The 19264-nt window shown below is 33.2% G+C and overlaps 1 protein-coding gene and 1 pseudogene across 1 annotated transcript; one reads left to right on the top strand and one right to left on the bottom strand.

The window, feature by feature from the left end:
* The first annotated feature begins 9583 nt into the window (after positions 1-9583).
* Positions 9584-16914, top strand: LOC112696170 (RNA demethylase ALKBH10B). Its single transcript, XM_025748791.3, has 7 exons — positions 9584-10409; positions 14403-14533; positions 14632-14749; positions 14868-14966; positions 15063-15178; positions 15294-15448; positions 16014-16914. The coding sequence occupies exons 1-7, from the start codon at positions 9947-9949 to the stop codon at positions 16495-16497; spliced, it is 1566 nt and encodes a 521-aa protein (XP_025604576.1). The 5' UTR covers positions 9584-9946; the 3' UTR covers positions 16498-16914.
* Positions 16915-17349: 435 nt separating this feature from the next.
* LOC112696171 (uncharacterized) lies at positions 17350-19051 on the bottom strand (annotated as a pseudogene).
* Between the last annotated feature and the right edge of the window lie 213 nt (positions 19052-19264).

Genomic DNA, 19264 nt, shown 5'->3' with positions numbered 1-19264 from the left:
AAGTTCTCTCTCTCGAAGGTGCTGTTGCCCACACCATCAACACCTTTAACAGTGATATAAATTAAATTTTCAACTCAACTCAGATCATACTTAAAATTTTAAATATATATTTCTTTGTGCGTGCGTGACGGAAGGTCATAGACATTAACATTCAGGTTGATTTTAACATAAATTTCTTGTGCGTGTCTCTTTATTTTTTGGCTAATTTTTGTTTTTACAAAAAATGATATTTGAATAATATTTATGTATATTTTTTGGGATTAATAGTCAAATTAGTTCCTAAAAGATAAGATATTTTTTAAATTCGTCCCTGAAAGATTTTTTCAATCAAATTGGTCCTTAAAATATTACGAATTAATCATATATGTCCTTCAATTACTCCACTCATAATTTTAGTCAACGATTGATGATGTAAGATGTTAATTGATAGCATACATGACACATAATATGTTCAATTAGACATTGACTAAATATGTTTACGAAAATCTATTAATTTAGTCACTAATTAAGTCATGTTAGGAATATGATTTTTGTAATTGGAAAAAATGACAAAATTAATAAATTTTCATAAACATATTTGGTTAATATCCAATTAGACATATAAGGTATTATACATCTTATCAATTAACATTTTACAACATCAATCTTTGAAGAAAATTGTTAATGAAGTGACTGGAGAACAAATATGATTAATTCGTAATCTTTGAAGAACTAATTTGATTGAAAGAAATTTTCAGGGATGAATTTAAAGAATATCTTATTTTTTAAAAACTAATTTGACTATTAACCCATATTTTTTGTTATATTCTTTTAAAATATAAAATATATATTTTATTTTCTCTTATTTTATATCAAGGTTTTTACAGAAAATAAAAATCCAATTCGAGAAATGTATACAAAGATCTATCATTTATTTAATATTTATCAAATAAAAAATTTAATACTTATATTATAGATCAAAATTTTTTTAAATAAAGATGTCAATAAAATAAAAAGTGACGGTGACACTTTTGAATTGAGATTTGGAATTTCGCATATATAAAATTACAAATTTAATATTAATAATTTCTTATTTTTTTACTTTATCTATCTTTTTGTTTTAGAAAATATCTTTTTATATAATATTATATAAATTAAAAATGTCAATTTTAATATTATTATAATAACATAAATTTTATTAAAAGTTAATTTAGATACATTAATAATATAAAAAATTTTATATGATATGAAATTAGATTTATGTATTTAAATTAAATCATTTTAAGTAATAAATTTAAAAATAGTTATTATTTTTTTAATATAACAAAAGATTAATTTTAATAAACTGATAGAGTAAATTAAAATATTTTACATAATAATATATTTATATATATAATAATATACGTATAGAACTATTATATATAAAAAATGTATCAAAATTAAATGCATATAATAATATACGAATAATAACTACTTAAAAATCTTTTATACAGTCAATATATAAGAATGTTTTTTTAATATTATTGAATATATAGTATAATAATAATTAGATAATGGTAAGAATTTCAGTTACAAAGTTTTAGTTATACATAAATTATAATATTTATCATGTTTCTAGCTGCCATACAAGAATCTTATTAAAGAGCTTCTTTAAATTATAGATAGAAAAGAATCGAATAAAGATGGCAAGTATTAAGAAAATGAATAACACCCGAATTAAATAGGGATAAATAGAAGTAATGGAGGAAAAGTGGTAATGTCTTTGTCATATGTATTTTTCCATTTTCCGGCAACGCATATAGTTATCACTTCGCATATTATGTAATATCTATATGAAAATTAAATTTTAAATTTATTCCATTTCCCAAGAGCACGGTTCTATTTTATTTATTTATTTTGATCTTCCTTCAAATGTGTAACTTATATATTAATAAAGGATAAAGTTTTTGTCCTAATAATATTTAAAATGATTTGTTTTTGTTTCTAAAAATTTCAAAGACTCAATGTTGCCTCTCTGTTAAATCCGAAAGAAGAATCTAATATATACTTGGTTGTAACAATATAATTAGTTAAACAAATATTATTAATTTTAAGATCTTTCAACATGCAATGTGTGTAAACATTATTATTTTTTTTCTTTTACGTTTAAAACAACACCAGGACGTTAAAATATTCACAAATACTAAGAGAGAAGATTATTATCTGATCTTCTTAATATATAACATTTCTACGTACTACACACTAATTATATTAAGTATTTTATTCATATTTAATATATAGTAAAACAAAATTGAGACTTAATCTAAATATAAATGTTAGATATTAAAATAATATTTTAATTATTGTTACAGATAATTGACTATTCACAACTATATATATTTGCGTGCCAACTGATGTTAAAAGGTACAAATAAATAAATATATAAATTTCTTATAAGATTTACATGATTATTTTTATTATTATTGAACTATTTCTTTGCACGATTATATTCATTTTCTATATATGGAAATGTCAATTACAGAATACTTTAGTGCGTGGTGGCAAATGGCAATGCAATGAGCATTTTGTATTTTTTGTGCAACTTGAACTGATACCTCATCTGATCTCGGGAATGGTTAATATATAGCGTATTGTTTTAATAAATAAATATTAATTTAGTATCTTTTAAATTGTAGATGTCTTTCATTATTTTAATGCTTGAATTATTATTATTATTATTATTATTATATTGAACAGAAAGAAGAGGAAAATAGAATCTGTTATTAAATTCCTCAATTGAGGGTTTATATCCATGCATTATAATGAAGTTAATCGAACTTGTGATTAATTGAGCCCCAATTCTAACTAATTGGACATCTAATTTAATTTCTAACTAACTTTAACTTATGCTACTGCCTACTAATCATACATCTAATAGCCCCCCTCAAGTTGGAGCATACATGTTGTATGTTCCCAACTTGGCCATGAGATGCTGAAATTGAGGTGCAGGGAGTGCTTTAGTGAGGATATCCGTAAGTTGATGTTTGCTTGGAACATGCACCAGCTTGATGATTCCAGAAGCGACTTTTTCTCGAATAAAGTGGCAGTCGATTTCGATATGTTTGGACCTCTCATGTAATGTTGGATTGGTAGACATCTGAATAGCCGAGATGTTATCGTAAAAAACCATGGCTGAGTGGACCTCAATGTGCATGAATTTTAGCAAGGCCATGAGCGAGAGGACCTCACAAGCAGCATTTGCCAACGCCCGATATTCAGCCTCGGTCGAGCTTCTAGAAACCACATCTTGTTTCTTACTCTTCCACGATATCAGAGAATCACCCAAAAAAGTGCAATACCCAGTGGTGGATCGCCTTGTATCTAAACAGCCCCCCAATCCGCATCAGCGTCCATGGTGAGATTGAATTTGGACTTAGAGGAGAAAAGGAGCCCTTGTCCCGGTGCAGCTTTCAAGTAACGAAGGACCTGATGAGTGGCATGCAAATGGGAAAGGCGCGGGTCGGACATAAACTGGGCCAATTTCACTACTACGAAGGTAATGTCTGGTCTGGAAATTGTTAAGTACATGAGGCGGCCAATCAGCCTTTTATAGTGGGATGGGTCAGGTACGGGATCGCCTTCATCAGCTCGAAGTTTCAGATTTGCATCCATAGGCGTGGTGGCAGGCTTACATCCTAAATAACCTGTCTCTTCCAATAACGACAACGCATACTTTCTTTGAGTAAGCGCGATGCCAGCTTTAGAGTGTGCAAGTTCTAAACCCAGAAAAAACTTGAGGTCACCCAAGATTTTGAGCTTGAAAATTGATTGGAGTTTCAGTTTAACGTTGTCAACCATCTCTTGCTTTGGAGCAGCTATGATGATATCATCCACATAAACAATGAGGAAAGTAGTCGCATCACCTTCACCCAAAGCAAATAGAGAGTAATCCTGTTTGCATTGTGAAAATCCGTGGCTGAGAAGAGTGGTACAGAATTTGGTAAACCATTGCCGTGAAGCTTGCCTCAGACCATACAAAGACCTTGTGAGCTTGCACACTAATCCCTCTTTCCATTGAGGATGGCCCAAGGGTAACTCCATGTAAACTTCTTCATCTAATTCCCCGTTGAGAAATGCGTTGTTAATGTCTAATTGGAGAAGACTCCGATTCTTGACAGCAGCAATGGTGAGAAGAGTCCTGACTGTGGTGATTTTTGCGACCGGGCTAAAGGTATCCCGAAAGTCGATCCCGGCCTGTTGAGTGTAGCCTTTGGCAACGAGGCGCCCCTTATAGCGCTCCAGTGTACCATCTGCCTTCAATTTGGCTTTGTACACCCACCGACACCCGATTGCACGTTTGGCTTTGGGTAGTTTAACTAAGACCCAAGTATTATTGGCTTCAAGGGCATCTAGCTCTTCTTGCATGGCCTGCCGCCACTCTTTGAACTTGACAGCTTGGTGATAGAACTGAGGTTCAGGAATGATGTCCAACTGAGCAATGGAGTTGTGATATTTGGAGCCAAGCTTGTGAGTACTACGGTGGTTAGTGAGAGGATAGGGTGTTGAGGTATGGTACACATAGTCATTTAGATATGATGGTGGCTGAGTGTGGCGGGTAGATCGACGTAATGGTGGTGGTTGAGGCTGAGCGTTGGGGACGATGGAAGAAAGGTTTGGAGAACGGGGTGCGTATGTGGAATTGGTGTGAGGCGAAGGTGGTAAATGTGATGGAATAGGATCTAGAACAGGATTAGGTAGTGCAAAATCATGAAATAGATCTGTGTTGGGTTGAAGATGAGGAGATTGGCTAAAGGGCATGATGTTTTCATGAAATACAATGTCTCTAAATATGAAAAACTGTTTGGTGCGAAGATTGTAAAGCTTATATCCTTTATAGCCAATAGGATATCCAACAAAGACAGAGGAATCAGCTCTTGGGCAAAATTTAGTTCTAGAATTGGGAGTAGTTGCTGCATAGGTAAGGCATCCAAAGCTTCTCAAGGAATCATAGTTGGGTGTCTTGCCAAAAAGGAGTTCAAATGGTGACTTGAAGTGTAGAAGTTTGCTGGGAGTTCGGTTGATAATGAAGGCAGCAGCGATGACGCATTCACCCCAAAAGGAAATGGGCACGTTGGATTGGAAAAGTAATGCTCTTGCAACATTCAAGAGGTGTTGATGCTTGCGTTCCATGACGGCATTTTGTTGCGGACGATAAGGACATGAGAATTGGTGCAAGACTCCCCGTTGCTGCAAGAATGCATCGAGAGCAAGTTCTTTGGCATTATCCGACCTGAAACACTTAATTCTTTGGCCAAATTGAGTTTCAACCAAGGCAAAAAAATTCTTTAAGCAATCTGTGGCCTCAGACTTGTGAGTTAGCATATAAATCCAGCAAAAACGAGATGCATCATCAACAATTGTTAAAAAGAAACGTTTTTCATTATAAGTTGGGATATGGTAAGGTCCCCAAACATCACAATGTATAAGGTCAAAAGCATTAGAGGACATGTTATTTTGTGATTCGAAAGGAAGTCTTTTGAATTTTGCTAAGTGACAAACTTCACAAGTGTGGTGGTCTGACTTATTTGGTAATTGCAAGATGTTATCTAAATGCTGTAAAACACTAGAAGGAGCATGTTCTAAACGTGCATGCCATAATTGGGATTTGCACAGATTTATTTGATTAAAACTAGTATGAAAGGCCGGATTAGACTGAGTGGAGACATATGATGATGACTTGGTTGGGGTGTCGGCTCTCATGATATAAAGTCCCTGCTGCAGGCTACCTTTCCCAATCTTCTTCGAACACTTGTTGTTCTGAATAACAAAATGAGTGTATCCAATAGTGACAGTGAGTGAAGAATTGGAAAGTAAGGCGGACACTGATAGTAAATTGACTCGAAATTCAGGCACATAAAGCACATTGTAGAGTGTAATATTATTATTGATGAAAACTGACCCTATGAGATTTGCAGAGAAAATGTCACCATTTGGTAAAGAAACTGAAAAACTCTTAGAGGTATGAATGGACTCGAAAAGTGATAAATCACAAGCAATATGTATAGTGGCTCCACTATCTAAGATCCAAGCATTGTTGGGTAAATTTGACCTTATCATAGATGTGTTGAGAACAATACCTGCTGGGGTTGCGACACCTGTGGATTCAGGAGTTGGAATTTCCTGAATTTGGTGATGATTGAGTAGGGACAAAAGTTGTTGAACTTGAGCAGAGGTCAGGTTGGGAGTGGCCGGTGTTGATGGTTCCAAATTGACAGACACATTGTGTACGGATGGCCTCGTGCCTCTCCCTTTGCCAAAATTTGGTGGGAATCCGTGGAGCTTATAGCACTTATCGATTGTATGCCCAAGAAGGCCACAATGAGAGCAGAGAGGACGATCTTTTTTGAGTGTGCCTCGGCCACGACCTTGAGGCTGAGCGGCATGAGGATTGCGGGCGAGAAAAGCGACTTGAGGTTGTGGCAGGGAATTCAAGGAAGCTCCTAATACCCGATGTTTCTCTTCTTGAGTCACCAAGGACATCACCTTGTTAATCGCAGGGAGGGGGTCCATGAGTAGGATTTGGCCCCGAATTTGAGAATAAGACTCATCTAGTCCCATCAAGAAGCAATGGACGTATTCTGTTTGAAGAAATTCTTGCATAGCTCGAGCATCACCACAGTTGCATTGTACAGGTCTGTAGGAGTTCAATTCCTCCCAAAGAACTTTGATCTTGGTAAAGTATTGTGAGATGGTCATCGTGCCTTGGCGGAGATTCATCAAATCACGTTTTAACTCGAAAACACGAGGGCCATTGCCATGTTGAAATCGATCTTTCAAATCATTCCAAAGTTCAGCAGCCGAATTTGTATACACCAGTGAAGTGGCTATCTCTTTTGAAACAGAGTTCAGCATCCAAGTGCTCACTACATCATTGACACACTGCCAGTTTTCAAATTTCTCTGGTTCAGTGGTAGGATCAAGTTGAGGAACAGAACCTATGATAAAGCGAAGCTTTCTCTTGGCATTGAGGGCTTTTCGTATAGCGCGGCTCCATGAATGATAGTTGTCCTCACTGAGTTGTTGAGTAACTAAGATCAAACCTGGTTGATCAGCCGGGGAGAGGTTGTATGGGTCGATCGTCATGGATGAGGCTGAAGAAGCAGCCAAAGACAGTGAAGCGGAAGGTTCCATGAACATGCACGATGAATGGCTTCTCGTCGAGGCTCGTTGATCGAAAATTGCTGTTTCGATTTCAAGAACAGGGATGAAACAAGCAAGATCTCATCAATCTCTATCGTGTGAGCCAAGAAGAGAGAAAGAAAAAAGAAGAACGAGGAAAGAAGATGCAGAAATGGTGGAGAGGAGAGAGAGAGAGTAGACGATTACGAAAGCTTCAAGAAGGGTTTGCTCCTGATACCATATTGAACAGAGAGAAGGGGAAAATAGAATCTGTTATTGAATTTCTCAATTGAGGGTTTATATACATGCATTATAATGAAGTTAATTGAACCTGTGATTAATTGAGCTCCAATTCTAACTAACTGGACAGCTAATTTAATTTCTAACTAACTTTAACTTATGCTACTAATCATACATCTAATATATTATTATTATTATTTTATGTTGCAAAATATGAATCAAAGTAGTGAATCCTTTTATTTATGTTATTTTGATATCATGATGACAGTTTATGTGACTTCTAAGTCAGCAACGAACATGAATAATAATTAAAATAATCAAATTATTTATTAAAATTCCTTTAGAAAGAACTAAAATAGACCCTGTCAACCAAATTCCAAATTACATATAAGAAAAGGGGTGTTTTGGTGGACAAATTTGAACATACTTTTTTATTGATATATCCTACAACTGAAATTATGTGAAATGCTAATGTGTTATAATTAAGGCGACAAATAAATAAATGTTATGACAGAGCAAGAAAAATCAAAAATTAACTTTTGACATGATTTATTTACATTTTATATTTTTAAAATTTCATTAATTAAAACGACTTATAGATACAATTTAGAGAGTTAATAAGGCACCATTCTATGTGTGTGTATATATATTATTGTAGTTAGGGACGGATCTACTGTTATAACTGTAGGACAAGTGTCATTACTATAATTTAAAATTTTATTGAGTAATATATGATAATAATATTTATTTATCCCTATTAAATTATTTAATTTGATTTCATAATAATTTTTTATTTAACTTTAGATACTTAATAATCAATTTAAAAACTTTATATTAAATGTTCATCATAATGATTAATTTTTAAATTTAAATAAGATTGATATTTTTTCTAAAAATCTACTCGAAAGACTATTATCTATCCATTTGTGTTTTTTCTTTTAAAATTAGCTTTAGTTTCTTTTCATAACAACTACACTAAATGAACTTTTTCAACTATAAATATCATCATCAAGAACTAATTGTATAAAAGTTAAATTTTAAATAATTGTTTGACAACATATATATATATATATATATATATATATATATATTATATTGTCAAGATTTTAAAATATAAAATATAAAAATTTAAATTTTAAATTTTATATTATTATTTAAATTAATATTTTAATATTTTAATTTGTAATTAGATATTTTAAAATCTAATTATATTTTACAATAACAAAATATAATTATAACAATAATTATGTTATATATATATAAAATAATTATTTATATAAAATAAATTTTAAAATATAAAATATATATTAAAAATAAGTTAAATAATATATATATTTATACATAAATTTATAATAAATAATTTAATAATTAACTTTTTATATAAATATAATATTTTTATTATAAAAATTATTATTATATTATATATATTTTGCTCTACTATTAAAATTGTGTGGATCCGTGTTGTAGTTTGTTTGGTTCCACAAAACACGAACAACGAACCACCACTATTACGTATTAACAAGAGCAATACCAAAGTCCAAGGTCTGCACTCTCCACCAAAAACAAAAGTGGTTTGTAAGTTGAATCAAAGCAGCATTACTTAGCATTCCAATTTCTAAATTGCCTTACTTTGAACTTCAACAGCTACTACCATATCTCATTTTTTTAGATAAATTAGTCACATACTATCATATTTCATATTAACACGTAATATACAACTTTTAAATTTTAACATAATTAACAATTATAATATCCAACTAATTAAATATACATTATTCAAATAACACTATTTGACATAAATATTTGGCTCTCGAGTCTTTACCAGGGTCGAGGGGTGTGGGACCCTTGGTCAGCTTCGCTCGGCAGCCAGTGATGTGAGAACCAAGAATAGAGGCTCTGAAATGGGGCCCTCACAATGCTCCTTTCTGTTCAGTCGTGGTGCAATTGCATAGACCCCGACCCATTGGGAAAGGGACCCACTTCTCTTCTCGCCCTTTAGCTCTCTTCTCTATGTTTTTTTTTAAAATAAAAAAATTCAAATTCACAACTTTTAATAATAATGGAAAAAATATATTATTTAAGGTATAATTTTTTTAATTATTTTATTATATTTTTAAATTTCACTTAAAATATATTTCAAATAAAAAAGATGTATTCTTTTTAATTATTAATTGAATAAAAAGAAAAAGAAAAAGACTTTGTTATTGGTATTTGGTAATTTTCTGCCTTAAACCTGTTTCATGTTATTTTGCCAGTTTGCCACGAATACCGAACTGTACGGAGTTGGCACTCACACAACACAACACAACACAACACACTTCCCTTTTTATTGTATTAAAATCCCACACTCTCTCCTACCCTTCCCCTATTCATAAACCCTCTCCTCTAACTTCTGCATGTGAAGCATTAAAAAAATCAAAATAAAAAAAAAAGTAAAAACCTTAAAACACAAGAACCTCTTTCAGACTTTCACTGTGTCTCTGTTTTTGTCTCTGTTTGTGTTTCTGAAACTCATAAATATTGGGACAAGCTTCCTTTCCTTTCCTTAATTGCTTCGACTCTGATTCTCATGGCGGCTGTAACTGCTGCTGTTCCTCGTACCGATCCGCCAATGGTCGTGTCGGATTCCTTCGCCAAGGACGCCATACTCGCCTGGTTCCGCGGCGAATTCGCTGCTGCAAATGCCATCATCGACGCCCTCTGCTCTCACCTAGCTGCCGCAGCCTCATCCTCCGACGAGTACGACGCCGTGTTCGCTGCCATACACCGCCGCAGGCTCAACTGGATTCCCGTCATCCAGATGCAGAAGTACCACTCCATTGCTGACGTGACTCTCGAGCTCTGCAAGGTCACCGAAAAGAAGACGGCGACGGCGGAGGAGGCGGAGGCGGAGAGTAATGGCGGCGGAGACGGTGAGAAGGGGAAAGTGGAGGAGGAAGTGACGGAGAGTGTTGGAAATGGCGAAGGCGAAGGCGAAGCTCAACAGAGTCATGAGGAGTATGAATCTCCAGAGAGCGAGATTACTGATTCAGGTACTTTAATTAATTACAATTAACAATCTAATTAATTACATATCTTAATTCTTTCTTTTCTTATTCACGATTCATCCTTCTAAAAGCTTTAATTAAGCTTCACTTTTCATTTCTCTGCAAATTCATTCGTTGTTCTCATAAAGCAGGGATTTTTTAAATTTCCTCTCTCTAAAAAAAAGCACCGGTGATTTATTATTATTATTATTATTATTATTTAAACAATTTTTGTTGGTTTGTGTGATATAATTGTAGGGACGAAATCATGAAACTTTCTGTGTATGCATATCTTTTCAAAGATGCAAAATTTGTTTTATTTTATGACATCTTATTAAAAATTAGTAGTATATTGAATTAAATATATTAATACTCGAAACATATAAAAGTCGTTTTTATTTTATTCATCATTAGAGTTTAACAAATTTTGAACACGAGTTAATAGTATTATTTGACATGGAAATGAGATTTGTATAGAAATTGTTTATAGTAATAGGGTCAAAATTAATTTCCGTTGCGCAATGGTAGACCGCAGACATGGTTCAACCTTTTTTATCCTCCATTTTCCAACACTATTCTTTTCCAATATATAACTTTACGGTCACGCTGAGCTACCCTGACTAGGTGGAACTTTTAGAAAATAACCAGAATTTATTGTTTTTATTTAATCATTAAAATTATGAATTAAAAATATATAATTAGTTTATTAAATTAAAGAAATATTAATAATTAGAAATGATGGTAAAAAATAAAAACAATAAATTCTGTTATTTTTGAATTTTTGATGTATGCTCTCTTCCTTTTTAAGATAATAGTCTCATTTTTTTTAGCTAATGAGTTATAAACTTATAATTTAAATAATATAGTCTCTCCTCACTTAAAAATTGCTAGTTTGAGTCTAACTAAAAAAATAATATATTTAAATGTATTAATATCTTAATATATTTAAAAAGTATATAAATATTTAATTTTTAAAAAAGAGATTAATTTGACAAAAAATGATTTGTTAGAAAATTAATTTCTTTTATCTGATAATAAGATAATAAAACAGTGAACGAGTAAATATTACTACTTTAAAAGAAATTAAAAGTTGTTATTTGATTATTGGATAAAGAAATTAGTTTTTTATCTTTTTCAACTGAAAAATATTGATTTATTTTTACGAGTAGTTATCAAATATTTTTTTAATTCTTTTTTAGCCGAATTTTTTTTATTGAATTAACTATATTTAAATCTAAATTTTTTAGTGGAAATAATTTTAAATATTTTCATGTAATGTTCCACCAGAAAGTATATTAAAACATTTTCCTGTATCCCTTATACTTACCAAACGCTTTTTGTACCGTTTGATTTTTGGTGTGTATATAATTTTTTTATTGTAGAACAAATAAGTCTATTATTTTGTGATTTTCTTTTTTTCACCAAGATATATGAATTTGTGACTTTTTATTTGGTGTGGAATTGCGATGATTTTAAAGTAATTTTAAGCTGAGAATGCAGTTCAAAGATTCTGTCCATAATACCGCTACCTGTGTATTAAAACATTTCTTAATGTAAACAAAGTTGCATTTGATGAAAATAACGATGTTATTTACGCACCTAAAAAATTAGGATATATTTGATTTGTATTTGTATTTTTTATTTTTTATTTTTAGAATTTTATAAAGATGAAAAGCCAATATAAAAGTAAAATGGAAAATGAAATTCTATCATTTTTATTATTTTTTATAATATTCTAATAACAAAAAGTATTAAAATAAAAGAGTCTTATTAACAAATACATTAAGATAATAATTTTTAAGAAAATCATAATTAAAAAATTTGAATAGAAAAATATAAACCTTTTCAATTTTGAAAAAAATAACATTTTTATTTCGATTTTATTAACCAATGCTCTTAGTCTCTTTGAACACCTTTTAACCAATTTCAAAACAAAAATAAAAAAAATATTTTCTCAAACCATTGTGCTTTTATTTTTTATTATTTAATCGAAGAGGTGTAAGTCGATATCAATTATAATATGCAAAATCTTATTTTATATTTAAAAGTCAATTGAAAGTAATATAAGCAATGCTTGGAATCTAAAAAGATTTTTAAAGAGATTGATTAGAAGAATAAATTATTTTATTTTTTAACAATAACCATATTATAATTTAAGAGAGAAAGAGGGTTGGTTGGGGTTAATTCTCTAAAATAAAAAAAATTAATAAAAACAGGAAATAAAACTTAAACAATTATTAATTAGATAATTTATACCATATACAGTTAGATTTTTTTTACTTTGTCAACCTTAATTTAGAAGAGCTTAATCCTCGTTATTTAGGTGTAGTGATGATTGACGAAGATAACAACGTTAATGAAGGAGAGATCTAGAGATACGAACAATGATTTTATTACAGGCGGCGGAAACATCATAGCAGACGGCATAATATGGTTGTTGACGTCACGTGACTGGTTCCATCTAAATGGTATCTTAGCACGTGCGTGCGGCCTTCCCTCTCAATGGGGCTGGGTTGGGTTGGGTTGGTTGGATTTTGGAATATATGGTAATGGTACCAATATTCTCCACTCTTAATTTAATCAACCCTCAATAATCCTGCCAGAGGGGAAAAAAAAACATTGATTTTTCTTGTAGATTAATCATTTAATGCAACCTTGTTAATAAGTAAAATTTGGAAGAATGTTGCATCATATTAGTACTTAATTTTGTGTGCATAAAAGTGAGATGTTTCTTATTACTTTGTAGTTTAATATGATCTTAGTAGTTTATATTCGTCACCTCGTATAACTTTGTATAATCAACTTAGAATTTGTTGATTTTATTTTTTCAAACGATTTAATTCCTCATCAAAATCAAGGTGTCAAGTCATGCATCAATGAGCCGTGTTGAATGCGTTTTTCTTCGTCCTTCTACGAATAAGAATATGTTTTTAAAGATACTTATTAAAAAAAATCAAAATCAAAAGTAATTTTTTTTATTAGAAGCTTACAAGATTCAAGTTTTCAATACGTTAAATATTTGATATGTTAAAAAGTTTTTTCTTAAAAAATTTATTCCAGTAACTTTGATGAATGTTCTTACAATCCTCTTAATATAATCTCTTATACTAGAGAATTTGTAAAAAGAATGTATACAAAGAATAATACAAATGTCATTTCTTATAAAAAAATAGTGATATTTATATCAATATAACTACTAATTATAACTCTTCACGTGACGTTATATCAAAATTTTAAACATCTTTTCTATATCTACAAATATGTAAATATTATAAAAACAAATAAATAATATAGTGTTATGTTATGTGTAGAGTTCAGGGTAATAGACTAATAGTAACATGAGTCCTATCAATGGAAAGCAAGGGAACAAATGAATAACAACGGTTGAGAAAAGAAATTGGAAAGAAACACATGTTTAGGCAGCCAGATGTATTTATTTCATAGAGGGGACATGTGCTGCTGCCTTCCATAATTTTTTTTTTTTTTTGTTTTTGATTTTTGAAGGAGCCATCATTCTTTTGTTTGTATTATACCATTATTGCCATGCCTAGACTCCACATCTCTTCTTCAATTCCCTTTATTAATTGCACTACCACCGTGGGGACATTGCTCATGACATGTGTTGCCGCCATCTCTTTCTAATTTGTTTTCTTAATTTTTTTTAAATGGTAAACAAATTGCATTTAATATTTTTCATTTAAAAGGATATGAGTGTTATATAGTGACAGTTTAGGTTAGTTTTGTCAAACGTCTAGTTAAGCTCTCTAAGGTTGTCTAGTTTAACGGCCTAGTAGGATTTGACACCTGCAAGATAATCAGAGGTTCTACCAACTGGAATTCACAATATCTCTAATAACTAAATTTTGATAAGTGAACTTCTTTAGTACATATGGGTGGTGTCAACTCTTGAATCTATTTAACAATTGATAATTAAAAAGCATGCATTAAATTTTTGCTGGGTATTAAATTTTCAAAGATTTTCTTTGGTTTGATGAGCAGGATCTCAAGAAATGCACCCCAGTTTGACAAACATTAGCATATGTTCCAATCACGAAGAATGTGAAGGACGCTCATCACTGATAAAGTTGACAAAAGGTTTCCAAGCAAAGGAGTCAGTGAAGGGCCATATGGCAAGTTCATCAATTCTTTTCACAAACTAAATGCATTCTTTTATAAGTAAAACAGGTGGAAATTGCTAACAGAAAAAAAAAATTGTTCCAATTATCAGGTTAATGTTGTGAAAGGATTGAAGTTATATGAAGCCATTTTCAATGACTCAGAAATATGTAAGCTGACTGATTTTGTAAACGAGATCCATGTGGCTGGCCAGAAAGGGGAACTCTCCGGTAAACCGACTAGAAACCGGTCAAACTGGCCGGAAACCAGCTGATTAATTTGATCATAGCTGTCCTGTAGTCACTGTTTTTAGATTACTAATTGCAACATCTCCATGAATAAATGTAGGTGAAACTTTCATACTATTCAACAAGCAGATGAAGGGGAACAAGAGAGAGCTGATTCAGCTAGGTGTTCCGATATTCGGGCAGATAAATGATGCAAAGAGTAAGAAATGATAAGTAGAAAAAACTTGATAACTTTGGTAGAGTGGTGTGATGTGTAATTCTACTCTCCCTTTTTTGTTTTCATGTGTTTTTACAGGCAACATAGAACCGATTCCAGCACTTCTTCATGGTGTCATTGATCACCTTATACAATGGAAGTTAATTCCAGAGTATAAAAGGCCAAATGGTTGTATCATTAACTTCTTTGAGGAGGTATTGTTTTCCCTTTACTTCATTTATCCGGTGTCAGTACATTTTAGGAAGGTTGTACAACTGTATAAGCATCTGTTGCTACAATGAAATAACATAGCTATGTCTATAATTTTAGGGGGAATTTTCTCAGCCATTCCTGAAACCACCCCATCTGGACCAGCCTATATCAACCCTTCTTCTCTCTGATTCAACTATGGCTTTTGGACGTATCCTAATGAGTGAAAATGATGGGAACTACAAGGGGCCACTCATGCTCTCATTGAAGAAGGGGTACATATCAAACAACTTTACTCTTTGCAGTCCTAATCTTCCATTTATTATTTAAGATTCTATTCACAGTGCTGGATATGAAGGAAGAAATAGCTTCATCATGTAAGTGAATAATGTGAAATGCTATTATACAAGCTTTCCACAGGATGCAACTATACATGTTACAATAATAATAACGCCCATATTATTCGGATCTTGCTTCTCTCCATTTCCTTTATCCTTGGGTAACATAGAATCTTGCAAGCACTTCCAATCCACAAAATTATATAGTTTTTCTGCCTAGGAAAACTTAATAGCTATTTTGCATTTTCATCATTTACATAAAGGGTGCATTACAGGACCCCATTGTGATCCTTCATAGCTTATTTTTTCATAATATCTCTTCTCATTCATATTCAGTGGCTGCATCAAGAAACACCGATACAGTTGCCCTTAATGACAAAAGTGACGATAATATTCATCTTATTATGCAAACAAATTTGAGGCATCATGTAATGTGTGTATCTTCTTCTAAAAGCAGATAGGTAACAGTGCATATTAGATAATGAAAATCTTACTTTGGCAGGTCTCTTTTAGTGATGAGAGGAAATAGTGCAGACATGGCAAGACACGTAATGTGTCCATCACCGAACAGAAGGATTAGCATCACCTTCTTTAGAGTGAGGCCAGACTCCAATCAATGCCAGTCACTAACTCCTACCATGACAAACGCAATGACTCTTTGGCAACCCGGCATTGCTAGTCCATATGCTGTGCCAAATGGAGCTGTAAGCAGCTATGAGACTATGGACATGATGCCCAAATGGGGAATACTTCATGCTCCAATGGTCATGCTAACAAATCCTGTACACCCTATGGCAATGAACCCTGGCAAACTTCCTGGTGGCGCTGGGACTGGGGTTTTCTTGCCTTGGAAGGTAGCATCCAGGAAACCTGCAAGGCATCTCCCACCTCGAGCCCAAAAGGGACGCCTTATGGCATTATCATCGCCAACCAATTCACATATGGGAGAATCAACTTCTGAACCCAGCATTACAGTTGGAGGTTAAGGTAAGATTTAAGTTTAGAAGCAGCACTGGTTTCAAAGGAATGTGAATCAAGAAAGTTACCTTGGAACAGTGGAGGATGTCCATTTGTTGTACAAAGGAGCCCGATTGCTGCTAGAAGAGTGTGTTTTATCCATTTTTCACCCCTCCCCCGTCTTTTTCTTTTTGAACTTATTAGACGGATAGCTTATAAGGTATAAACTATAGAGTTCACAACAGGTTAGTAGGTGTTCCAATCAGTTTAAGGGCTTTAGAAATCTAGCTTTCAAATGTGAAGAGTGTGAACTGTGAATTAAGAGATAGGTTATATTTTTCATATTAAACATCAACATCATTCAAAGTTATGTTTATCTACTTAATACTGTATTGGTACATTTACATATCAGTACATTTACATATCAAATGATGCGTTTCCAAACATTTCTGGACTGCCACATCTGATCTTCATACTGTTTTAACTGAAATAGAAAGGTACTGCTTTAAATGCTTCCAATGAAGATTTTTGTTTCTTTAATTACTTTCTGATCTGTCATCCATCGTCTTCATACCTTCATTTTTTTCACTCAGCGGGCACTACTTGATACGTTTATTAGTTTAGAGAGAACTAATATAGGTAAATGTGCTTACTTATACTTCAAACTTTCAACACACTTAAATCAAATGAACAAGTTGCTGGTTAATTGTTTCCATTGATAAAGCTCTTTAATATAACAAATTAGACTAACTGGAAGAGCTATTTAAAGAAGAGTATTCCAAACCATGCAACTATAACCAATTCTGAATTTAAAAAGGATAATTTGCTGGCACTAATAATTACAACAGAGCGATTAACTTATAAAAGAAATAGTGAGGGAATTTGTCATGAAGAGTCATCCAAAATTCTGTTTGAAGTCATCATAATCTTATGAATATTCGAAACAACTGACAAATTTAAAAAGACAAGATAACCTATATAGAAACAATTGCCTTTCATACAAGAAGGACAAAACAAATGACACCACTATTTCTAAATCAATTTATACATACATAGAAACAAAGAAAATGCTAATTTAATTTCACTTATCAAAGAATAATCATAATCACACTTACATAATTATGCCTCACCAGAACTCAGATCAGTGAGCATCAAGTGTCTCAAGACTTAACAGCATCATCATCATCATCTTCAATGTCCCAACTCAAGGCTTCTTCTTCCTCTGCAACACTCAGTCGCTTCCGCACATCAACTTTGCTTGGGCTTCCACTCCGAGGCGGACTTGTCTTCTTTTCATCAATACTACTGAGATCCCCAATCTCATGCCAACTGAGATCCTCCTCTTCCTCGTGTGCCAGGCTCTTACTTGCCTCAACCACCGGAGGTTTTCCATCATCAACTTTTGTTTCCACTATCACTTTGTCATCAGAACCAGCTGCATAATCACTATTCTTCCCAGATTCAACCACTTCCTTCACGACTTCCTTGCATGAGTTGCTTCCATCATCCGCCTTTTGAGCAATCACTGAACTCTCAACTTTAGTTTCCCCAACAGAATCATTGCCATGTTCCTTACTTTCACTTTGCATTGAACTATTTCTCTTTTCCACCTTAGACTCCTCCTGAGAAGAATTTGCCCCCACTTCCACACTCAATTTCTTTGTTTCGACCACACCCTTTTCAGTTTTCACCAAATTCACCACCATCACCACCACCACCATCTTCAACATCTGTTACATCCCAACTCAAATCCTCCTCTTCCCTTGACATTGTCGTCACAAGCCTAGCCCTCACATCCTCAGCTTTTTTCAGCTTATATACCTTATAGAAATACCTTAACCAGAAACTTTCATTATCCACGCTATTCGGAACAAGCCTCTTGTAAATACTCTCCATAGCATCATTCTCACTAAGAAAACCCTCCAATTCCTCATCCTTCCCTTCCAACGAAAATCATGACTTCCACTTTCCATACTCTTCCAAATCCTCAGGCTCATCATTGTAAGTGCTAGCATCACCCTGAATAGCACGAATCTGAGCTTCAAACCTACTATACCCTTTCAAATTCGAGCAACTACTATCTTTGCTAGGGCTTTTAGTGCTTTTGTTGCTATTGTTATCGGAATCGAGATCGGCGGCTAGGATTGCTTCCTTACCTTGGGAGATGATCTGGGCCGTTCCTTTGACAACAGTAGATCCCAACTGATCGATGGCCTGGCCCACCGTCTCGAGGGAGCCATGGGCGACCTCGATCTCCTTCTTGAGTCCCGTGCCGAATTCTTGGAGGTCCCGGCGGTACGTCTCGATTATCGATTCGGATTTGGAGGTTAGGGTTTTGATCAGGCCACCGAACCGAATCCACCCGCTGCCATCGACGCCGTCACTGTGGTCGGCGGAGGCCTTGGCGGTGTCGGATGTGGAGGGATCAGGATCGGTTGCGTTTTGCGGGTGAGGCGTATTGTCGGATATCATGTTCAGATCCAGGGGAATCTGGATCGTCGGAGAGAATGGATTTAAAGAAATACATTGGAAAAAGAGATTAGAGTAAACGAGAAATGTGAAGTTTCTGTTGATCCTGTTGTGATACGATGTGTGCGTATCTAACTCTGGTCTCTATATATACCTCTTCCGTTTGAAGGGGATGCTACTAAAATGCACGTGCTATAGTTTCTAAGTTAATGATGAAACCCAATAAGACTGAGGCCCAATATAAATGAATTGCATACACTTCTTTTTTTTAAGTTTTGCACCAGATCTTAAGTTAAAAAGGTCAATGATTGTGGTTCATTAATTTTA

The sequence above is a fragment of the Arachis hypogaea genome, chromosome 6 (genome assembly GCF_003086295.3).
Source record: "Arachis hypogaea cultivar Tifrunner chromosome 6, arahy.Tifrunner.gnm2.J5K5, whole genome shotgun sequence".
NCBI classification, from domain to species: domain Eukaryota; kingdom Viridiplantae; phylum Streptophyta; class Magnoliopsida; order Fabales; family Fabaceae; genus Arachis; species Arachis hypogaea.
This window is presented reverse-complemented; position numbering and strand designations above follow the sequence as displayed.